General features: G+C 44.5%; 1 protein-coding gene across 13 annotated transcripts in view; it reads right to left on the bottom strand.

Moving 5' to 3' along the window:
* Window positions 1-22,960: 22,960 nt before the first annotated feature.
* KIAA1217 overlaps window positions 22,961-25,464 on the bottom strand; it is a 255,677-nt gene continuing 253,173 nt past the window's right edge. For 12 of the 13 annotated variants that reach the window (XM_081969856.1, XM_081969854.1, XM_081969855.1 and 9 more), the window contains one exon: window positions 22,961-24,868. In XM_081969856.1, coding sequence (XP_081825982.1) covers window positions 24,344-24,868 — 525 coding nt within the window. In that variant the 3' untranslated portion in view covers window positions 22,961-24,343. Of the gene's footprint in view, window positions 25,197-25,464 lie in introns of all 13 variants that reach the window. The other variant, XM_081969850.1, reaches the window with a different exon arrangement.

Raw genomic sequence — 25,464 nt, forward strand, 5'->3', positions numbered from 1 at the left:
TCCGGAGCCCGGGGGAGGCCATTTTTGCCCTCCCAGAGTCTTGAAGAAAGCCTCAGGAGCCTGGGGAGGGTGAATACTCCCCCTCCACCATGGTGCAGGTGGCTGAGTAGGCCATGCCCACCCAGCAACCGGGCAGAAAGCTGGTTGCTAAAATTTTCAATCCTACCCCTGTTCGTTTATATAGATTATCAGTTCCTTATCAACAAATGCCACTAAATCTTGTGACAAGCTTCTTAATTGTGCACTAATATGACCTGCCATCAAGAACATGCCAACACCAATTGGGTTCTTCCGGAGACTAAAGAAAATAATTTTTGACTTTCAGGTCATTTTTGTGAAGACTAGTTGAAGCTGCTATACCCAAGAAGGTTGGCATGTAAAGCAAAGGGGCCAAAAGCCAGGAAAAGGGCCTCAGAGAAAGTATTTAAGAAGGAACTAAATCATTAAGGAAAGAAAGGAAAATGTCACCTGAATCAGACAAAAGAAATTGGGTTTGAGCACATGGGAAACTCCACCCCAAGTCCCATCAATAGCTATCAGGACAAAGCAAGGACCTTCAGGGATAAAAGGGGTCCTGAAACCCACCCTCTTGATTCTTCTTTGGACCCAGAATTGGAGGTTCTGTTCCTTTGAGTAGCTCTTGCCAGCCTAGTTGAGAACATAGATGTGGATGAATGTATGTGCGCATGTGTGAAAACAAATATATACATTGTAATCAGTAAAGTTTATTATTATTTTAAATTCACCTGCTCTCCGTAGATTCTAAAGAACCATTTGTACCTCAGTGTTCAGATGAAAGTTATTTCAATGTGGCTGTTTTCCAGGGCTGTGAGTGGACAGAAGCTAAACCTGAGACCACATGTGTAACATTTTTAAAGGTATCAGAAATAGGATATGTGGATTAAATTAGATTAGATTAATTTTTTTCTTTCTTTTTTAATGCTAATAATACAAACATAGTACATATATATTTAAATACAAAAAAGGGAAAAAACAAACAAATATTACAGTGCACCCCCCCTGTTTTCCCCCCTTATATTTCTTTTGTCTATAACCGTGATGGCGAACCTATGGCACGCGTGCCACTTGTGGTTTTAAGTGCTCTGAAGGCTTCAGGGACTGTCCGAGGCTTCCCTGATGCCTTCGGAGCGCTTAAAACGACCCTCTGAGCAACCCGGAAGTCTTCCGGTTTGCTCTGAGGGTCGTTTTAAGCGTTCCGAAGGCTTCAGGGAAGCCTCTGGACAGTCCCTGAAGCCTCCAGAGGGCCTTCGGGGGGTCGGGGGAGGCTCTTTTCGCCCTCCCCAGGCTCCTATAAAGCCCCTGGAGCCTGGGGAGGGCAAAAAAAATGTAAAAATGGGGGGGTCACGCGTTTTGCGAGCATGCGCACTGGGGTGGTCGCGCATTACATTATGGGTGCGGCACGCCTGCACTCAACCCCCCTGCGCTCCCCCCACTTGTGGCACGCAAGCCAAAAAAGGTTCGCCATCACTGGTCTATAACAACTAATATTTATACAATATATTCCAATTGTGCCCTTATTCCGTACAAAACAACATATATTCTTGAGTAGGTTTATTCTCTTTATCTTCCACCAGCACTGATGGAACAACACTGAATCCCCCATATTTCATTATAAATGTTTGATCATCCCTTTTTAAAATTTAATTTCCATTGTTAATTTATCATTTGTTGCCATACTCCAAATTTCATTGTACCACTCATTTCTTTGAATATCCCAATTTTGTCTCTTGATGGACAATGTAGCTGCAAAGGCTCATGTCAGTCATCAGGGGACTCACTCGAGAGCCCTCTGGGTCGAGGTAGAAAGCCTGGGAATCTGGGCAGAGAAACATCTTCTGTCAATCAAGACAGAACACATCTCGGGATTGTCAAATCATCAGGCAAATTGGCTCAGCAGGGCCACAGTGGACCATGGAGAGAGGCAGCTGCATCCCAAGCTGTTCAGACAGATATGCCAGAGGTTCGGGCATCGGAGGTAGACTTATTCGCAACTCCAATGAATGCTCAACTTCCCAGATTCTTTTCTCGATATCCAACTCCGGGAGTAGAGGGGACTCTCCACACTCTCCACAGCCAGTAGCCCAAGGGGTTACTGTACGCCAGTGGCTCCCAAAGTGGGCGGTACGCCACCTGGGGGGCGGTGAGATGACACAGGGGGGCGGTAAGAGGCAAGGGGGGCAGCAGAGGGGTGTAAGAGGCAAGGGGGAGTGGCAGGGAGGCGCTAAGAGGGCGAGGAAAAAAAGATTGTGTTGGCTGTAGAGAACATCACCACCCTCCCCTCCAATCACCACCTTCCTCCCAGGAGAGGGGCACACGCCGCTTCAATCGCTCACCGCCCAAGTTGGCATATGGAAAGTAAACACCGTGCAGCAGTTTCCAACTGCCGCGCAGTGTCATTTGCTGGACATGGACTGCAGTTTGCAGAGCGGCCGCACAATCGCGATTGAAACCCCCCCAGCCAAACAGGAGTCTTGAGGTGCAGCAGGGCAGCAAAGTGACTGAGTTGAGGACTTGAGGTGGCTCGGGCTTCCTGGAGCAACTATTTTAGAGGGAACATTGGCCACAGCTGCCTTTGCAGAAGTTTAAGAGGGCTAAATTTGCCTCATTGGGTGGGGAGGGGGGAGGGAGTGATTGGCCGAAACTCGCTGAGAGAAAGTTCCCTGTCTTTCTGACCCACATGCTTAATTCAGCCTCTGAGATAAACTGTATTGGGTGAAAGCAGCCGTCTTCCCTTCCTCTCCAGCATCCGTGCCGATTAACACATAAAAGCCCACAAGGGGTGGGGGTGGGGGCTGGTCATGAACCAAGAACTAGCCAACTAAGGCAAGCATGGGTTGCTCTGCAGAGAGCAACCCACACTCAAGAGAAGCGGCTGCAGTGAGCATCCTGCCTTCGCTTTCTACCTCTTCCACCTGAGGCTCGCATTGGCAAATCCAGGGCTGCGCGGCAGCGATCCTAAATTCCCACAGAGTGCACGCGCCCAAGAATACAAATGCAGGAAGCAGGGTCTGTTTCCTCCTGCATCTCTCTCTCTCAAAGAAAATCTTCCTTGTTCTACCTCTCTTGGCTGCAATCTCAGCTATCTTTGAGTCTCCATCCGGTCAAGTGACATCACCTGATATTTGTCATTGAAAATATTTTTGCTTTTAAGTTAATTAAACTTCCTATCTGTCAGTTTATCTGTGCAATTTTGTTGGATATTTTGGGTCACTAGCAATGTTCCCTCTAAGCTGCGCGGGTGTGCGACCGCGCACGTGGCAACAAAACACTGCGCAGTAGTTTCCAACTGCCGCGCAGTGGTTTTTGTGAAACACCTTCCATGATAATAGGAGAGGAGAGCCAGTCTGGAGTCAGTAATCAGTTCTAGGTCCACAAGGCAGAAAGTAGCTGAGAGAAAGGGTGTGGGGGTTGGGAGAAGGCATGGGACGGGCTCCCAGCAGCGGCTGCTCGGATTTGCCATTTGCGAGAGAGAGGGAGAGCGTGAGCGTGTGTATCCTTCCTTCCTTCAGCCCAACACTCTCTCTGGCATCCCGGACAGATGAGAGGGACTGCAAAGGGTCTCCTCGAGTCTAGGGCAGCGAGTCATTTGATGAAAAAGTTGCCTCTTGGAAAGAATGACCCAGCTTGGCTCCCGCTTTGTCTCTCCTGCCTCTTCGCTTCTCCGTTCGGTCGTTGGGCATCAGATCGAAAGCAGGAGCCAAGCCGGGTCACTCCTTCCAAGAGACAAGTTTCTCATTGAATGACTCCCTGCCCTAGACTCAGGGAGATCCTCTGCAGTCCCTCTTGTTTGGCCGGGATGCCAGCGAGAGTGTTGGGCTGAAGGAAGGAGGGATACACATGCTCTCTCTCTCTCTCTCTCTCTCTCTCTCTCTCTCTCTCTCTCTCTCTCTCTCTCTCTCTCTCTCTCTCTCTCTCTCTCTCTCTCTCTCTCTCATTAAGAGAGAGGGAGAGAGAGAAAGAGTTAGTTGGTGGGCAGACTTAGCACTTTGTTAAGTTTGTTTCTCTCTGTGTTGTGTATATATACATGTCTCCATGGATGCAATTGGGCAAGCATTTTTTTTCCTCTTTAAAAGAATTTTTGGATTTCTCCTCACCAAACCTTTAAGACTGAAAGAGTTAGAGTTGAAATATAAAGAGATTGCCAATCGCCATACTTTTAGATTGATAGGCAATTATGGACTATCTTGATTATATCCTCCTTAGAAAGAATATGCTACTGTATGGTTGAGAAAAAGTTCAAACTTCATTCCATGGAAACCCAACAAAGTTCATAGGGAGGGTTTCTTTCTACGATGGGCTTCTTGGGTCAACAGTGAATATCAGTTATCAAAAATGTAGGTAGAAAATTAAGCAGACAATAGGCAATTACAAAAAGGGAAGGCAACTTTCTGAATTCTGTTTCTTTGCACTTAGTGACTTATAAATATACTAATGCTCTGAAAACCTGACCTAAATTACTATATATTTTAAATAGCTGTAGAGCTATGCTGAAAAAGGTTGTTCTCAAGTATTGTGATAAATTCAATAAAAAGAAGGGAATTCTTGATGAACTTAAGGAGAAATGAGAGCATTGGATAGTAAATAAAATTACCAATCAAAGAGAATATTTGTATCTCAGGGTTGAAATGAGATGTTCTCTCTTCCTCTTTCCTCTTCCTCTATTCTCTTTCTGTCTCTCTCATCCTCTTTCTCTTTGTCTCTCTTCTCTTTCTCTCTCCTTCTTTTCCATTCTTCTGTCACTTTCTCCTCCCTTCTCTCTCCTCTTTGTCTCTTTCTGTCTCTCTCACCCTCTTTCTCTTTGTCTCTCTTTGTCTCTCCTTCTTTCCCACTCTTCTGTCACTTTCTCTCTCCTTCTCTATCTCTTTCTGTCTCTCTACTCTCTTTTTTCTTCCTCTCTTCCTCTCTCCCACTCTTTTATCACTTTCTTTCTACCGCCCAACCTGTCCCCATACTTATCTTCGACTGATCATGTTTGCAATAATTTACCTTTTCTAAATAGGCGCAGTTCCCTTACCAGACCCCTCACTCACTCAAACACACACACACACACACACACACACACACATTTTTCTCCATTCCAATTTGGATCCTATTAACATTAACTAAAAAAGTGTATAAATTGGATTTTGAATAAATGTGCAATTGTTACAGTTTTGAATTTTACTGTTACTATCTTCCTTCCATCATGCAAACTGCCCAGTCACATGACCCTCCTAGCCACACCCACCAAGCCACGCCCACAGAACCGGTAGTAAATAATTGAATTCCACCACTGGGTGGGGGGCACGGAGGATCAGTTTGTAGCACCAAGAGGGCGGTGGACTGAAAAAGTTTGGGAATCACTGCTCTACACCTTCCCTACTTCCTCTGACCCTGGGGGTACTGAGAAAGTGTTAGAGAGAGCAGAGGTAGTGATCCTAGCTCTGCATTGGCCAAGGAGATCTTGGTTTGCGGATCTAGTGAATCTAGCCAAATCCTGGAGGATTCCCCAGGAGAAGATCTTGTGCCAGGAAGTCCTGGTCCAGCTGGAGCCACAGTGGCTCCAGTTGACCATCTGGCACTTGAGAGGGGTCTCCTGAGGGAAGTTAACTTCTCCAGAGTAATTCAGATTTTTAGAAGTGTCCAGAAGACCATCCACTACGAGGATTTACTATGTCATGTGGACTACCTTTGTTAAGTGGTGCCGAGTAGCTCACATGGATCCAACGGATGCCTCTCCCACAAATTCTAGAATTTTTCCAGGATAGCCTGGATAGGGGTCTCTCTCACAATATTATCTGCAGGCAGGTGGCAGTGCTGTCCACCATGTTAGTGGGTGAGGGAAGACAGAGTCTGGCCCAGCACCCTGTTATTAAGAGATTCATCAAGGGGGCAGCCAATCAGACCCCCCCCCCCCGTGATCCTTAGATTTCCCATCTGGGACTTGACCACAATTCTACAGGTTCTCACTAAGGAGCCTTTCAAACCTTTGAGAACAGTTAGCCTTCAGTTCTTAATGCTTAAGGTAGTGTTCTTGGTAGCTATAACATCAGCTAGATGTATTTCAGAGCTGGGAGCTCTTTCGGTCAGGGTGGACCTTTGCATATTCCACCCAAATACAGTGGTGCTCGGCCTAGATCCCTCCTTTATTCCAAAGGTCAATTCTCTTTTCCACAGGGCTCAGGAGATCATCTTTCCTGACTTTGCCCGGGACCTTCCCATGACAGAGAATGGATGTGGCATAGACTAGACATTAGGAGGTACTCTGTATCTATATGGACTGCTTCTCTTAGGAGAACGGAGGCTCTCTTTGTCTCCTTCCAAGATTCGACCTTGGGATCTAGAGTCAACCCTTCCACCACAAATCTACAGTGCCGTTTAGTTCCAGCTCCCTCCCCCCACCCATCCGCATATCATCAAGATGAAGAGCGAGGGGAGGAATTCTGGGAGTTAAAGTCCACAAGTCTTAAAGCTGTCAAGTTTGAATACCCCTGGTTTTTTTTTTATGGGTTAGGGATGCAAGGGTCTTGTAACTTGTTCCTGAGCCAACATGACTGGAGAAGGAATTCTGGGAGTTGAAGTCCACAAGTCTTAAAGCTGTCAAATGTGAACACCCCTGGGGGGGGGTTCTAAAGGGTTTGGGATGCAAGGGTCTTGTAACTTGACAGTTTAAGACTTGCGTGCTTCAAATGCCAGAGTTTCTGAGCCAACATTTTGGTTGCTAAGCACCAAGCCACTCCCACTCAGTCACATGGCTGGCAAGCCACACCCACCTGGTCACATGGCCGGCAAGCCACTCCCACAAAGCAGGCCACACCTACAGAAGAGGTTCTAAAAAAATTTGAAACTCACCACTGGGTTTTTTGAAACTCACCAATCGCCCTTCATAAGGCACTATAGGCTGGACGTGTTTGCTTCTGCTGAGGCATCCTTCGGATGAAGGGTACTTCAGAGAGTGCGCTACATTGGGAACTCTGGACCAGTCAGCTCCCCTCTCTTAGGACACCAGCTTTGGTATGTCCCATTGAAACCAACACTAGAGAAGAAATGTTGGTCGTACCTGAGACATTGCTTCTCAGTGGGTTGCAGGAGGCTCCAAACCCACTCTATAGACAGTAAGTCTGTAGTCAAACCCGATTGGTGGTGGTGGGGGTTATTCTACCAGATCATTTCTACACAGTTACTACCTCATCAAAACTGGAGCCAAGGAGAGAGAGTTAGAGAGGTGTGGCTAAAATTATGACTCAGTCTCTGGACAGATAAGGACATGATAATCCCGTTTCTGGACCCTTCTGCAAGCCACTGAGAAGCAACGTCTCAGGTAGAACCAATGTTTCTTTTGCCAATGCCAAATAAGTCTTCAATCACAGGTCTTAATGATTATCGTCCAGTTGCACTTATATCCATCATTATTAAATGTTTTGAAAGTCTGATAAAGGACTTTATTGTATCCAGCTTCCCTCCAGCATTTGACTCACTTCAGTTTGCTTACCATCCAAATTGTTCCACAAAGTATGCTATTTCCTCTAAGCTTGGCACACTTAGAGGAAAGAAATACTCATGTGTGAATGCTTTTTGTTGACTTTAGTTCAGCATTTCGATCATTCCTAAGTAGACAAACTGGACTTTTTAAGGCTTCAATATTCCTTTATGCAACTGGATTCTTGATTTTCTCACTGATATGCCAGTTGGGACTAATATTTCTAGCACCATCTTCTTGAGCTCAGGTTCTCCTCAGGGAAGCCTGCTGTTGTTCCCCCTGTTGACCAATGACTGTTATGCAAGATTTGCTAACAACCATATTTGTGAAGTATGCCCATGATACAACAGCAGTCCTTATTTAGGATGATAGTGAGAGTGCCTACTGTCAGGTGGTAGAGGATTCGGTGAACTGGTATAATAAAAACAGCCTGGTTTTAAATGTAGGAAAAACGAAGATCATTGTTGATTTCAGAAAAGGCAGGCATAGCCATACACCTGTTTATTAATGATTCAAGTACAGAGATTGTTAGTAGTATTACGTTTTTCAGTGTGCATCTAACAAGCAGGTTAGCCTGATCCAGTGGTGAGTTGCAGACGGTACAGCCCAGTACGAATGTACTGGTGCCTGCTGGAAGCAGCAGCCACCATACCGAAATGGTGCTTTGGAGGGACTGCCCACCTGCCCTTGTTCCTTACCTGTATTTGAAGGAAATGGGCCATTTGTGCATGCATGCGCAGTGTACGACGCCTGTGCGATGCTCCGTCAAGCAGCTGGAGCATTGCAGGCGATGGGTGCACATATGTGCACAGCACACATGCCCATGGTGCACGCCTGGCTCCCGTTGCAATGTACTGGTTGCAACGGGAGCCGAAACCCACTACTGGCCTGATCACTCAACAGTGAGACACTGATGAAGTGGGCACAACAGCGCTTGCATTTTCTGAGTCATATGAGAAGAGCACATCTTTCTTCCCATTCTTACCACTTTCAATAGAGGAACCAGTGAATGCATCCTGTCAACCAGTGAATGCATCCTGTATTGTCAGGATGTATTGTCAGGGATTTGTTCTCTGTCTTTCTTCCTCTGTCTCTCTCTCTCTCACACACACACACATGCACACACAAGGGACATTAAACCAAGGGTTGCACGACTGCTTCTTTTGTCCACCTCCACACTTTTCTCTCTTTGCTTAATCCATAGGTGTACCTGAACACAAACCACAGGTGGAACTGTTCCCTCTTCCATTCCCTCCTTTTTTTCAGTTTTATCCACAGGATCCAAGTCAGGAACACTTACATTCTCTGCCATCGGTAGGGGAGTCATCCGAGGTAGCTCGGGAGTTCATGGCCTCCATGACAGCCATGGACCTGACCCAAATAATTCAGGGCCCCACACATGAGGGAGGACACACACTGGATCTTATTTTTGTCTCTGGCCGGTGGAGGAGTGATCTGGGAGTAGGGGATTTAGCCATCACACCCCTGTCATGGTCAGATCACTCACTTCTCCGGCTCGACTTTCCAGCCGCTACTCCCCACCGCGGGGAGGTGGAACCGGAATGTCCAAGATGGTTCCGCCCCAGGCGCCTGATGGAACCTGACAGGTTCCAGACGGAGCTCGGGCCATTCCCTGTAGCCCTGACCCGCACCCGGATGGAGGACCTAGTGGCTGCATGGAATAGTGCAGCCACTGGGGCCTTGGACCGGGTCGCGCCTTTGCGACCTCTCTTGCGGCAGTGAACCACCCAGGCTCCTTGGTTCACCGAGGAGCTGAGGGTGATGAAGTGCCACAAGAGATGCCTAGAGAGCAGATGGAGATCGTCACGCTCTGAATCTGACCGAACACAGGTGAGAGCCCATTTACGGATTTACCTAGTGGCGTTAAGAGTGGCCAAGCGTCAGTATTGTGCCACTCTTATTGCGTCCGCAGATAACTGCCCTGCTGCCCTGTTTGGGGTAACCCGCTCCCTCCTTCAACAGAGGCTGCGGGAAGCCCCTCTGCAGGGTAGAGCAGAGGAATTTGGGGAGTATCTGCAGGACAAAATCGCTCAGATTCGAAGCGAGTTGGTCCCTATTAGTGGTCTGGAGAGGACGTCGGAGGCGGGTCTTGAGGTTCCATTCTGGGAGGAGTTTGACTCTGTTACTTCTGACGATATGGACAGATTGCGTAGGCGACTGCGAGCCGCCACATGTTTACTGGACCCGTGTCCCTCCTGGCTTGTACTGGCATCCTGGGAGGTCACACGAGGCTGGCTCCAGGAGTTAGTCAACGCTTCTTTGAGTGAGGGGTACCTGCCGGCCGTCCTGAAAGAGGTGGTGGTGAGGCCCCTCCTCAAGAAGCCTTCCCTGGACCCAGCTTTGTTAGCCAACTACCGTCCCATCTCCAACCTTTGCTTTCTGGCGAAGGTTGTAGAGAGTGTGGTGGCACAACAGTTTCCACACCACTTGGAGGAAACTGATTATCTGGACCCGCGCCAGTCCGGTTTCCGGCCCGGTCACAGCACGGAGACGGCATTGGTCGCGTTGGTGGATGACCTCTGGAGGACCAGAGATGGGGGCTGCTCCTCCATCCTGGTCCTATTAGACCTCTCGGTGGCTTTTGATACCATCGACCATGGTATCCTATTGCATCGACTGGAGGGGTTGGGGGTGAGGGGCACCGTTTTGTGGTGGTTCTCCTCCTACCTCTCTGGCCGAGCGCAATTTGTATTGGCAGGGGGGCAGAGGTCGACCTCGAGGCCGCTCACTTGTGGGGTGCCACAGGGGTCGGTCCTCTCGCCTCTCCTGTTCAATGCATATATGAAGCCGCTGGGCGAGATCATTCGTGGGTTTGGGGTAGATTACCATCTGTACACGGATGACACCCAGCTGTACATCTCTACCCCAAACCACCCCAACGATGCCATCGAAGTGATGTCACGGTGTCTGGAAGCCGTACGGATCTGGATGGGAAGTAACAGACTCAAGCTCAACCCGTCCAAGACTGAGTGGCTGTGGCTACCGGCGCCCCGGTTCAACCAGCTTACTCCATCACTGGCCATTGGGGGCGAACATCTGGCCCCCATGGATCGGGTATGTAATTTGGGCGTCCTTCTGGATACCCGGCTGTCAATGGACGACCATGTGACAGCCATGGCCAGAGGGGCGTTTCACCAGGTTCGCCTGGTGCGCCAATTGCGTCCCCTATTGAACCGGAGCGCCCTTCGCACAGTCACTCATGCGCTTGTGACGTCCCGGCTAGACTACTGCAACGCTCTCTACATGGGGCTCCCCTTGAGATGCACCCGAAGGCTGCAGTTGGTTCAGAATGGGGTCGTGCGGGTAGTTTCAGGAGTCTTTAGATACTCCCATGTAACACCTCTCCTGCGCGAGCTACACTGGCTGCCTGTGGCTTTTCGGGTGCGTTTCAAGGTGTTGACCATCATCTTCAAAGCGCTCCATGGCACGGGACCTAGCTATTTGCGGGATCGTATCCTGCCCCATACATCCCTTCGGCCGATTTGCTCACACAGAGAGGGACTCCTCCGGGTGCTGTCCACTGGGCTGTGCCAGCGGGCGACGCCCAGGGGAAGGGCCTTCTCTGTGATGGGCCCGACCCTCTGGAATGACCTTCCCCCTGACATTAGAACGACTACAGACCTCCGCTCCTTCCGCCGGAAACTCAAAACCCACCTGTTTCACCTAGCCGGCCTGGCCTAATTCCAGCTTTCCCACCTCAGTTTGTATTTTTAAATTTTATGATTTGGTTTTAAGGTCTAAGTTTTTAATTTTTATAAATTTGTACAGGGGTTATTTAATTCAATTTTAGTTATGTATGTCTCGAGTGTATGGTTTTTAAATTTGTACCTGTACACCGCCCCGAGTCCCTTCGGGGAGAGGGGGCGGTCTAGAAGTTTAATAAATTAATTAAATTAAAATTAAATTAATAGTCCTGGGATAATGCTTAGAAGCCCCACAACACAATTATACCATTGTTTGTAGAATTGGCACAAGCAAGTTATGAACAGCTCGTCCCAAAGGTGCTTTATGAAGAGGCAACTGGACCTTTTGGTTTTTCTTTGAATATTTTTCGCTTCTCATCCATGAAGCTTCTTCAGCTCTGGCTGGATGGTGGGGAATGGAAGGATTTATACTTTATACTTGCAGATAGATGGTCATTGGCATTCTTTTAGAGAGTCATTGACACCACCTGAAGGTCTTAGCTGTGTCATCAAGGTCACCTGAGTAGTACAAATGGGTGTGGAGCCTTCTTGGAACTGTTGAAATGACTCTCTAAAAGAATGTAAATGACCAGCTGCTTGCAAGGAGTCCTTTCATTCCCCACCATCCAGCCATAAATCCTTTTGTTGCCCAACATCCAGCCGGAGCTGAATAAGCTTCTTGGATGAGAAGCCATCATCAAGGAAAAAAAAACAGAAAGTCCAGTTGCCTCTTGAAAAAGCAACTTTGGAACAACCATGACCTGGATGAATGAGAATCTCCATAGACATTTATGAACAGCTCAGCTCTTTGTGGATCTTTTGACATTGAAGGGTCTCATCTACTTTTTTCCTTGGAATACTTTCAAGCCTAGAAGAGATATTACTGCTTTAAATCACTTCACTTATGACTCATGGGAAGAAATGGATGGGCCATTTGCTGTAAAAATGCAAGGTTATGGCATGAACTCAGAAAGAAGGGAGGAGATGTGTTAGTGCAAAACTTGAATAAGGAAAAGGAAGTGTGGGCAGGTAGTGAAGACTGAAACAAGAGCTGACTGTCAGACATATTATATCATATCAAGACCTATTGCTAAGACAAAGACGTCTTCTGGAATGCCTGCTCCATAACTTTTAGGAATCGGGTTGAAGTGGAGCCAATAGAATACTTGTTAGATAACATTTAAAGTGTTTATTAGTTAAGACTTACAAATAGGGATGGCACGGAGTCAATAGAGGACTCTTTAGATAACTTTCAAAAAAACCTATTAGACAATGTTTCTTTATCCTGCCTTGAAAAACTGTATAAAAGCTTGTTGAATCCTGGGTCCTGATATTTTGCTGGCTGGGAACCGTTTTGCTGAAGCACTTCAATAAAAGGAAATCAATTCTGCACCTTGTATCTGGTAGTCTTCATCGCTTTGGTGCCAGGCTAAGACCCAAATTTGGGGACAACAGAAAGTTATTTTACTTTGGAAGAGTGAAAGCATTGCCCAAAGATAGTGGAACTATTTTTAAATCCTTGTGGTAATCTAGTCCATGTGTATTGAACAGGAATGCCTGGTGTGCGGTCTTGCCATTCAAAGGGAAAGCTTGATTGACCCTCTTTTGCTAATGGAATACAAAAGAAAGCATCTTTTAAGTCCAAAACTGTAAACCACTTATTTTTTGGATTAATTTGTGCCAACAAAGTATATGGATTGAGTACTACCACATGGAGGGTATTTACCCCATGTAAATCCTGAATGAAACACATGGATCCATCTGGCTTTTTAACAGGTAGCACCAGGGCAGTGATGGCGAACCAATGGCACTCGTGCCACAGGTGGCATGCGGAGCCATTAGTCAGGGCACACGAGGAGCTGCCCTGTCAGCTGGCATGTGCGCGCTGGCCAGCTGAGTTCACCCTTTTTAAAGCCATTTTTGCCCTCCCCAGGCTCCAGAGGCTTTATAGGAGCCTGGGAAGGGCGAAAAGCCCCCCCCCCGCCCCCCCAAAGGCCCTCCAGAGGCTTCATGAGCTTCCCTGAAGCCTCCAGAGTGCAAAAAACTGGCCCTACGGGCAAACTGAAAGTTTTGACTGCTCCAGAGGCTTCAGGGAAGCATCCTGAAGGTCCCTCAAGCTTTTGGAGCGCTTAAAACGACCCTCGAAACAAACCAGAAGTCACTTCCGGTTTGCTCGGAGATTCGTTTTGACTGATCCGGAGGCTTCAGGGAAGCGTCCTGAAGGTCCCTCAAGCCTTTGGAGCGCTCAAAACGATCCTCCAAGTTACGGTTTGCTTGGAGGTTCATTTTGACTGCTCCGGAGGCTTCAGAGAAGCATCCTGAAGGTCTCTCAAGTCTCCAGAGGGCTTCTGGAGGGGGGGGGGAGGCTGTTTTTGCCATCCCCAGGCTCCTATAAAGCCTCTGGAGCCTGAAGAGGGCAAAAAAAAAGCATGCAAAAAATGGGGGGAGCCCTGTAGTGCGTGGATGTGCACGGGGGGGGTTTCACACATTGCATTATGGGTACAGCACGCCTGCACAATACCCCCCTGCGCTCCACCCACTTATGGCACACGAGCCAAAAAAGGTTCGCCATCGCTGCACTAGGGTATTCCAGGGTGAAGAGGTCTTAGTTGATTCCTAATCCTAGTAAATTCTCTATAATGGGCTGGAGACCCTGCTTTGCTTCCCATTTAATATTATATTGTTTTATATTAGCCAGTTGTCCGCCACTAAACCAGCCATTGGTTAACAAATATTGCCTTCCTTGGATGTCCTACTGCCCAAACCCAAGGTTTCACGGCTTTTTCTATTCCTGATGGGATTGGGGAAATTTCTTCTTTTTATTACTAAGGTGATTACACTTCATATATCCTCTTGGGGTATCTTCATCTTTATGCTTCCCGCTTTGCATGTTATGGTTGCTTGCAATTTATTAAGGACATCCAGTCCTAAGAGTGGGAGTGGACATTCCAGTAAATGCAGGAACTGGTGAGTTAACAGAGTGTACCCTATTTTACATTCTAAAGGTTGTGAAAAAGGGGCTTAAGTAGCTTTTCCTGAAGCTCCAATAGGTATCCCATCACCAGTCTGAAGAGCAATAGGTCTGTTAAGGACATATCTGCTTGCTCCTGTATCTATTAACATCTTGCATTTAGACCCCGCCCCCAATTTGAACTTCCACCAGGGGCAATAACTACTTGCCCCTAGCCTCTTCATTCTCCTGCTCGCATGGCTATAACCATCAGGCATTCACTCTTCCAATGTCCTTCCTTTCTGCATATAGCACACTGGTTGAGTCCTGAGGTGACCTTCCTCTTCCACACCCTCTACTGCCTTGAGCTACCTGAATTGCCTCTCCTTGCGATCCTCTTCCGGATTGTCCCCTTCCTCCCCACTTTTCCTGCCTAAGGGGATTTGCTAGGGAGATATCGTTTCAGTGAGCCTTCTGAACTTCTTTCTTATTTTCTTCTTGCCCTCTGTTGGTAAAAACTTTGTAAGCTATCTCAACCAATTCTAAAATGCCTTTCTCCAGACCTCCTCCTATTTTCTGTAACTTTCTTCTAATATCTTCTGCTGACTGCCTTATAAAAATCATATTTATCATTTTCTGATTGTCTGAGGCTTCAGGATCTAAATCAGTGCATTGCCTGAAAGCCAGGTATATTCTTTCAAGAAAATCCCCAGGAGTCTCATCCTTCTTTTGCCTATTTCATATACTTTTGCAAGATTCTTAATTTTGGGAACTCAATACAAGACTAAGGATTGATCATTCAGTAGCCTCATATTGTCCACATAATCATCCAGATCCCACTTTGGCTGCGTGAGGGGGCATTCCCCGTGATTGTCATGCTCTTTTTTTTTAACTGCTGCCCCCTCATCAGTCTCTGTTCCTCTGGTGTTAAAAGGACATCCATCAATCCTGAAGCTGACCTGACCGGAGCTATATTGGAGCTTCAGCATTGCCACAATGTCAGAATGTCTGCCTAAGTGGGGTTATGTGTCCTTATAATAGATAAGAATAGAGAGTACATTTTTTCTGGGTCTTCCCTAAAACTGGGATTTTGTTGCTTCCAGTTATAAACATCTGAAGGAGAAAATGGTGTGTCACCAAAGATTTTACTGAGGCCAGACATTTATTTAGATAGTGGTTCATTGTGTTCAATCAATCCACTCTATGCATCAGTGAAACATGTGGATCTCTGTGTCACCCCTTGCTTTTCAGAGTATTCACTCATTGTCAAAAGACTCACGAGCCCTGAGGGTGGCTGGCAGTGCAGAAACACGCAGTCTTGGTCACTGAAGGGGAGTTTTATTTCAGAGCAATCACACACCCTTCAGCCATTAGTCTTACCTGTCCAAGGGCCCTCCTCTGGTGGTGATTGGTGATTTCCAATTGAATCCAGGTATGGAATCCCGGAACGAGCCCTCAGATTATTGTTCCCAATTCGGATCTGAGCCTAGTGTCAAGGCTGATGAAAAACACCAGACACGAGATGCAGGTTTTGATTGCCTTTTTATTGGAGTACTCCAAGGAAAAGAGTTCCTGGCCAAAATGCCAAGAACAAAGGATTAAGAAAGCTCTATACATTTTCACTAAAGGAGAAGGTGGGATAATAATATCATCTAATAAACAGTATTAGTAATGATCTAACAATTTGTTCTATTGGTCTCTAGCTGTCTCTATTCCTTGGCTAATGAATGTTTCAAGTGTAATACAATTCTATTTGCTCCAGGCCATCTTTATTCCTAACTTCTAGCTGAGGTCTGCAAGATGCCTATCTCTTTATTACTTTTATCAGTTTTCTAACCACCCAGAAATGTTACAAGCTTTACACGCGCATATTCCCTGTAAATAAGCATTATTTGTTCTTGCCAGACAGACTCCACAATTACAGGCTTCCTGATTTACTTCCAAGTGTCTGCCATGACAGCCCATCAATATTGTTTCATGCCTTCCACCTACATTTGACTCATTACAGTTTGCTTATCAGAAGAACCGCTCTACAGATGATGCACTTTCTTATGTGCTTCTTCTTAGTTTGGCGCACCTGGAGGAGAATACACGTGTGGCTGTTGTTTGTTGATTTCAGTTCGGCATTCAGCACAATTGTTCCTCAGCATTTGGTGAACAAACTGGGCCTATTAGGTTTTAATACTTCTATCTATGTGACTGGGTACTTGGTTTCCTTATTGATAGGCCCCAGTGTATGCAAGTTGGAAGAAATTTTCCCATTCCATCTCCTTGAGTGTGGAGTGCCCCACAGGATTGTGTCTTGAGTCTGTTACTGTTCATCTTGATGACTGCTGTGCCAAGTCTGCTATGAATTATATTGTGAAGTATGTGGATGACCCAACAATGGTGCATCTTCTCTAGGATGACAATAAAAAGTATTATAGGGAGGAGGCTTTGGTGGACTGGTGCAAAAAGGATAATCTGGTTTTGAATGTTAATAAAACAAAGGCGATCATTATTGATTTTAGAAAGAGCCAGCACAATCTTACTCCATTTTATATCAAGGCTGCAGCTGTGGAGGTGGTCAATAGTATTAAGTATCTAGATTTACAGATAACTAACAATCTCATATGTTATCTTTAGTGAAGCGTGGAAACCAGCATTTGCATTTCTTGCATCAGATAAGGAGAGCACATCTTTCTCCTTTTGTCCTGGCCAGAGGCACGACTGAGAGCATTTTAACAAACTGCATCACTGTTTGGTTTGGTGGCAGCAGTGCCTCAGATAGAAAGTCCATACAGCAAGTGGTAAGGACAGCCGAGAAGATTATGGGAAGCTCACTTCCTGTTATTCAGGATACTGCTGATAAACACTATGTGCTTAGAGCTCAAAGCATCGTTAGAGACTTCACACACCCACTTTATGGTCTGTTTCGGTTGCTCTCTTCTGGGAGAAGGTTTCAAAGTATTTATAGCAGGATTACTAGGTTGTGTAACAGCTTTGTTCCTTATGCCATCCATCTTTGTAAACTTGCAGGATTCTTTTTTCTTCACCATATGTATGTATACATTCACACTAGACTGTGATGTTTCTGTATGTCACATATGTGTGTGTATGTAAATATATGCATAATGGCTATTTTTTGAGCTGAATGCAATGAAATCTCAATTTACTGTATGCTCATTAGTGTACACTTAAGTCTTTATTCTACTCCATTCCATTCTATTTTTAAGCCCTGCTATGTTTGTAGAACTGATTTCATTCAATCATTTAATATATGGATACTTAAACTTATCAATGGTTGATAAATATTTTCAAAGATAATTGCTCTGGCCAAGAAAAAAAAGTGTATTTTAAACAAGCCCCGTGATGGCGAACCTATAGCACACTTGCCACAGCTGGCATGGAGAGCCCTCTCTGTGGGCATGTAAGCTGTCGCCTCAGCTCAGCTCTACCATGCATGCGCACAAGCCTCGCACCAGGTTTTCAGGTCACTGCCACACATGCATAGGGTGCATGCGGGAGACATGTGTGAATGGGCGGGTGGTCATGCATGGGGGAGCGCAGGGGTCACAAACACATGTGCAGGGGTGGGAGTCACGCAGGATGTGTGCACATGCATGGGGTTGGGGTCAAGCGGTGGTGGTGGTTCCTGGTTCTCTCAGATAAGAGTAAAAGAAAAACTATCAAGTGCAAGAAGTCACACCACTTGCCCTCTCTCTGGTTAAATTTAGAGTTAGCAGCCCAAACTCCAAACTCAGCCTTTTTCTGGCACTTGTTTGTAGGATTATTATGGGGATGTAGGTTCTCCCTGGACACTCCTATACCTGCTTCCACATGGAGGAATGTTACAGCCAATCATTCATTTTCCCAAGCCTCTGGTGACTGAATGGATGATTAGAAGACTCATTCAGACACTGAATGCCTACAAAGCTGCTGGGGAAAATTTCTACCCTCAGAATTAGTTAAGTATTCCACTGACTGGTGGGCTCGCTTACTTGCAGGTTACAACAGATATCTTTGTAAGACTTATTTTTTATACACGGTTCTTGAGGATAGGAAATAAATCAATATAACAGATTGATGCTTAAATATATTTGCAACAGTAATTGCAAGCAGAAAAAAGGAAAAGAGAATCCGCAGCTCCATAGCCAACGATATGTCATGATATGCCTGCAAAATTCAGAGATAACCAGGAATGCAACAATTCAACCCTGAGCAACAAGATTATCTTGTATAAGAATCATCCTTGTTGGCTGGGACACAAATTATAATGTCTGTTATAAGTTCTCGGCATTTTTTGCATGAAATCTCCACCTTTGTTTTTATTTCATGTGTGCTAATTGAAGATCAATTAAACCTCAGTCAAATAGTTAAAATATCCATTTTCTTCTTTAGTTTTAAGCATCTCAAATGTTTTTTCTTCTTAATACTTAGATGAACATGAACTAAAATCTTACCACGTCTTCCTTACAACCTTACAAACCGCTTATCTTCCTGTGTCTGATCATATGTGTGTGGAATAATACTGCTTCTGGAGTTATGCAAAACTTTTGAAAGAGATTCTTTACAGTTGGTGATGCAAGTACCTTTTTGTATCATTCTTCAAGGATCAAATGCTCAGGTGGGATTCAGCCGGTTCTCAACGGTTGCCCGAACCTTTAGTTAATTGCTTATGCAATTCAGAGAACCGGTTAAAAATAAAGTGTAAGAGAGGTTTTTACCCCGCCCCCTCTCCCTTCAGTTAATAGCCCCACTTAACAGTTGCAGCTGGAATGCAGCCAATACATGCTGAATCAAGCACTAAACAACAGAAACTGACAGGATTAGGGCAGGGAAACCCATCAATCACCCATCTAGGGATGGGATTAACCTCTTCCCTTCAAGGAAGGACAAGATTACAAACATTTTCATTATAGAGAGTATTAAGTAACACTTCTGTGATCAGCCGATACCCCCTGGAGTTTCCCAAGACCTTTTACTGCTGCTGCAGTGTTGGCTACTTCTTGTTTCTTCCTGGAGGAAAAAATACAGAAGGGGACAATGATGCAGCTTGATCATTCAGGCCGTGAATTTAGCGTGTGTGTGGTCCAGCCAGCTGTATTGCTTCTGCTGTGAAGCACCCAATTTAGAACATAGAGAACATAGAATAATAGAGTTGGAAGGGTTAATGGCTTTTGGCAGCATGCCCAGGCTTTCAATTAGCTTGAGCAGCTGCTCTTAGTTTCCCTCTCAGCTGCTGCATTTGCTTTGGGGTTGACTTTTTTTTAAAAATGGGAATGGCTGTTTTAGGTTTCCTGCATTGTTTTAGTGGTGCCTGGCACTGTCCTTTTGGGGTGTACTTCCCTCGCTCTTTTTGAAAGCCTCTAGTGATGGAGCACCCACAACTTCTGAAGGCAAGCTATTCCATTGGTTGATAAATCTCACCCTTAGGAAATTTCTTCTTAGTCCTAGGTTGCTTCTCTCTTTGATTAGTTTCCATCCATTGTTTCTTATTGTTCCTTTTGGTGCTTTGGAAATAGATTAACTTCCTCATTTTTGTAGGAGCCCCTCAAATTTCCCGACAGAACAATTAATCAGTGGGACATTTTGCCCACAGAAGTTGTAAATGCTCCAACACTGGAACTTTTAAAGAAGAGATTGGACAATCATTTGTCTGAAGTGGTATAGGGTTTTCTTCAAAGCAGAGGGTTGAACTAGAAGACCTCCAAGGTCCTTTCTAACTCTGTTATTCTATTCTATTCTAAATATTGGAACAGTGCTATTTTATTATGCTATTTTATCATGAGTTGGACTAAGGAGAAATTTCCTAGGGGTGAGACCAATCAAGTTGGCCACACCCACCCAGTCACATGACCCATTTCCCACAGAAAACACAGGGAGCCACAAAACCTAGGTAGGTATGGGTGGGTTATATGACTGGGAGTGACATTGAGTTGGCCATGCCACCCACTCACATTATATATATATATATATATATGTAGGGCCACTCAGCTTCAATGGGAAGGGGGAGGCATCCTTGGAAACCATATTATTCCACATAAAGATGGTGGAAGACTCAACAAAAGCATGTTTTCACAGGATTTGCCTATATCTAATGGGTGCATATTTACATTGTAAATGGTACTGTATAAACAGGAGATAGCCTAATTGTTTTAAATTAATTTATTTTAAATTAACTTTACTGTCTTCCTCATTCTTGTAATTCAGGTTGTGTTAATATCAATTGCTTAATCTCCATATACCTTAATGGCAGGAATATATCAATTTTATCATTTATTTTTGCATACTAAGTCATCTGCATGTTGGTAATTTTGAAGATAAATGCAAGGGTTGTGCTTTGAAAGAGGACCAATGCAAATAGCGTTAATAGAAACAAATATGAGACCACCAGGAGGGGATTAAACCATGGTTTAGTTAATCATGGGTAAACATATTTTGCAAATAAAACATTTGCTGATCTGTTATTCATATCAAGTCATTTATCTAGGGAAAATGTTACATATATAATGATCTTAAAATGAAATACTTAAAATCCTAGAGTCTGAAGGTTCTGAAAAAAAATTGAAAGTCAAGGGACCCATGTTTTTCATCCCAGTAGTGTATTTCACCCCAAAGAACGCTTCTATTGACATCTGTAGATGCCCACCTCTCACTGTAAACCCTCCATTTTGATTGTTAATGCAGTCTATTATGCATGCTAGACTGGAAGTTTTCAATGCAATCCATCAACCCTGAGACAAGACTTTGACGTGAAGGAAACTCTCATTACGGTAAAGAAACAATCAAGCTCCCATGGGCATGCAAGTGTGCTTCAGTAAGAGTCTTAGGACTGCATGACTCTCGCAAGGTTAGGATGATGGTCTGATTACTGGTATGGTTGCATTTGAACCAGCTGCTACCATGGGACAGGGTGAGCTCCCAACACACACTCTAGTTTCTGCCAACCCAACAGTTTGAAAGTGGGCAACTGCAAGTAGATAGATGGGTACTACTTTGGTGGGCAACTTAATAGGGACATAAAAGGAGTCCCCAACTGGATATCCCCTGGGCAACAGCGACATCGCTATTCAATCCTTTCAACCCAGGAGTGCTTCAGTGCTCTCAACACAAATGTAATAGTAGCATCAGTTTTTGCACTACCTCAGAAATAGTGCCACCTCACTCTAATATCAGGTTAACTGTCACTACTCAAAAGCTAGTGTCCCTTCGGGGAGAGGGGGCGGTCTAGAAATCAAATCAAATCAAATAAATAAATAAATTTATTTCAGCCTCTGTGTCCTGTACCCATAATTATTCACAGGAGCTAAAGGAATAGAAACTTACATTCCCTTATTGAATAGAAAGACTAACTAATAGAAAGGTTTATGGTGTTCAGAGCTGTGAGGTTGTGAAGATGACCATTGTTCAATTTTAATTTGTTTTTGAGAGCTTTAGGAATGAAAAATGTAGCAATGTAGGGATGTCTCTAGATAAATCTCTAAAAGCCATATTTGAAAAAGGATCCCTGCTTGTTAACTATCTATATCAAGGGTGTCAAACTTGATTTCATTGAGGGCCGCATCAGAGTTCTGTTTGACCTCGGGGAGGTGGGTGGGCATGGCCAGCTTGACATCACTCATGTCGGTGGTACCTAGGTGGCCTGGGCAGGGCGGGGAACCATTGTCTCCAGCGGAGGAAGGCAAAACCAGGAACAGCGTCAAACCCTTGTCCTCCAGAGGAGCTTCACCATCCCTTTCAGGCCATGCGAAGGATCGCCAGATGGTGGTGCAGGCTGTTCTGAGGCCTAGGCAGTGGAGGGCAAGCGCCCAGCCCTCAAGCTCCTAAGGTACCACGACCTCACAGCCCAGTACAGCACAGCCCCATTTCCCCAAGGGGGTGCCCGGCTGCACTTACCTCCTTGTGGTGGCTGCTGTTCTTGCTCTCCTTGGCCAGGTTGGTCATGGTCTGTGAGGGAGGGCAAAGTATGTGGGTCAGAGGAAGGCCATTCCCTCTCCACGCAAGCAGAACCGGCTTTGTAACCAAAGCATCTTCAGTGATAGGAGTGAGACCACCAGGAGAGGCCAGGAGACAAGGGGATGGCGAAAGGGTAGCAAGACTGCTGGTGGCCAAGTGCTAAGGCAGGACTTCCCTCAGACACACCTTCCCTCTCATTATAACCTTCCTTACATTTCTCCCTTTCTTCTTTTTCCTTCTCTTTGTTCTCCTTTCTTCTTCCTTCCCCTTTCCTTCTTTTTCTTTCCTCTTTCCCTTTCTCCTTTTCTGTTCCTTCTTGCATGCTCAAATGCAAAAGGGGAAACATTTCTTGATGCCCCCTTGCCTTATGTTCAAATGCCACTTTTGTTAGTAGTTTCTTTTGCTAGCGCTTTGCCAGTGAAAATTGACCCTGGGAAGGGTGCACATGGACCTCCCGAGCTCCATTTTCGCTTCCAGGGCGGCCCTGGGGGCCAAATTTAAGCACCCCGCGGGCCGAATCCAGCCTGTAGGCCTTGAGTTTGACACCCCTGATCTATGCTATTTTAATATGTATAATTATATGATTGAAAAACATTTTGCCAATATGGATTTGCAATATAGCACCAAAGATTATGCCCAAGACAACTAAGAAAAAGGCAAAAATCCGGAGAATGTAGTTTCCTTCACAGTTTATTGTTGATATGAGATTAACCTGCTGACTTTAAATTTAGTCACTGTCCTGCATCAAACACTTCTGAAAGACTTTGATAGAAATGTTTACTTTGTATCTATCTATCTATCTATCATCTATCTATCTATCTATCTATCTATCTATCTATCTATCTATCATCTATCTATCTATCTTATCCATCCATCTATTTTTCTATCATCTGCATCATCTATTTCTATGTCTTTTCTACATGAATGTTCTGTAACAGATTGATCAGCAGCAAAGCCATCATTTTGCTGAGTACATTAGTGTCTTTCTTTTATACTTAAGAAATAAAAGCTGTAAAATAAACACTGAGCCATGAAAGTTAATATTTGCAAAATGAATGTAAGCACATGCATGCACGTTTCTACTGAAATCAATGGGATTTCAGGGTACTTCCTCCCAGATCATGTCCAGAGACACTAAAAAAACAAAAACAAATCAAGATTAAGAAGTTACTGTTAGTGACAAAGTGATACCAAACTGTAAGCATGGACCCCTTTATTTTTGCAAAGGGTTTTCCTTTTACTTGTGTTTGTTGTATAAACAAGGTATTGTTGTATAAACAAGGTATCACAAAAATGCACTTTGATTTTGCAGATGATGATTTCTAAAATCCTCCTCAATTTTCCCACCTTTAACATTTTCCAAAATTTGATATGCATAATGGACTTTTGGTGTTGAAAAGTAGTCAATGTGCCCAGCCACATGCATTGTTTAGATTCATGTATTTATATTTATAATTTTTATATTATAATATGTACAAAGGCTTTCCATTATACAGAGCAGTACAGAAGTTTACACTTCAAAAATCCACATTGTAATACTACATAGTTTATCTACGACTAATTAATGTGGAAAAAACAAAAAGGAAACCAAAGCTTAGCTAAAACGAATAAGCAAATAAACAACTCCTTCTCCCCCCGAAATGCATGGCAAATTATTAAATATAATCTGATTGGCAGTGCAATAAAATTGCCCCATCAGTGTTTGTCTTAGCTTTTATATTTGTGCATTCTACTATCAAATGTACATTATAATTGTATCAAATGTTTTGACAAAAGAAATTTTAAAGTAACCATGATGGTTTTCTTTGTTGACAAAAATAGAAATCTATAACAAATTTGAATAACTCCAAAATAAAAGAAAAATATTTTAGTTTCAGTTTTACACTCTTCTTACTATCCTGATGCTTTTAATTCTTGTACTTAAAAATAGCTTTATACAAAAACCACAGGCTTCTTAAATACAGTTTTTCATGCTCAATACATTTTTGTGCACATATTTCCAGTCCACTCACATCCTTCCAAATGTTAGTTTCTACTTAAAAGACAATCTGTGCTTCATATATAATCCCCTTGGCTGTTTAACCAGTAATGAATGCTTTAAAATTACATTTATCACTAATTCACGATGTTACCCTAGTATTTAGAACAATTTTAGCATTCAGCCTGAAATGATACAACAAGATGGGTAACAATCTTCAGCTGTAAGACTGGTTGCAACATCATCAGCATATTAGGAAGGTTTGGTGAACTGTATAGGCCCAGGTATCACTTTTAAGATGGCTCTTTGGTGATGGTGGAAGATGGAGTGGTTTTGCTGACACTTCCATTCTGGGACTTGTAGCTGGTAAAGCTGGGTGTGTGGATTGATCGAATGTTCTTCATACTTTGGTTTGGTAACGGGGTAGAGATGGAAGAGGGTAAGGAGGAGGAGGAGGAGGAGGAAGCTGAGGAAAAGGAAGACGGAGGAAGAGGGGTTGGGCGGCCATTTTGAGTCTGGGTGGAGAGTAAAAGGTGACTGTGGCCTTTACCTGTGTGAGTAGGATTCTGGAATTTTAAGGAGCCGTTAGCAACTGAAGGGATTAAGGAAGAAGAATGAGTAGGACGACCTGTTGGAGGACTGAGAGAATTAGAAGGAACAGAGGCTTTAGTGGATAGGCTTGGAAGGTTAGTGCTATCACCACTAGACACAGAACTACTTTTTCCAGAAGTGGAAGAAAAGGCTGGAATTTTTGAGGCGGATAGAATTGGGGAAACAGCTTTATAGTCCCCACCAGCTTTCTTAGCACTTCCATTAGCCTGTAAATAAAGATGGTGGGAGACAATTTAAGTCAGCATACATCACAAAGCATGGGAACACGTAGGAAATTAAGCTTGAGAAGAATAAGAATGACTTGTTCAAACCTGTCCTAAGTCTTGCATTTATGGGCTGGATCTTTCCCCATTTTTCCTGTCCCTTTAAGCTGCACAGCAGAAAATGCACAGAGCAAGAGGAAGTTCAAAGAAAAGGGTATGTGGAAAAGTGACCCCAAACATGGAGGCTGATCAGTTGATGAAACATGCGTCAGAATTGTTAGGGTGAAGATGGAAACACTCCGGTGGGTGGTTAAGAGGTGCTGACTGAAATCTGTTAAATAGGGAGTTAGTATAAACACTTTAATCAGAAACACTTCAGACTTGTCGATTCCTATTGCTGACTTCAAAAAGTATTACAGCTGAGTACTGGAACAAAACTTCAAAAGCAGGAGATGTTTGCCACGACATGCACAAGCTGATATCAGAATAATGCAACTATTAGATACTTTCATGCCCCATACCCTCAAGCCCTGGATTCCAATTCAGGATCTTCACTGGGAAGACAGTTCAAGATTTGGTAGCATCCAAAACTGGCAACT

The sequence above is a fragment of the Natrix helvetica genome (genome assembly GCF_964273705.1).
Source record: "Natrix helvetica genome assembly, chromosome: Z".
NCBI classification, from domain to species: domain Eukaryota; kingdom Metazoa; phylum Chordata; class Lepidosauria; order Squamata; family Natricidae; genus Natrix; species Natrix helvetica.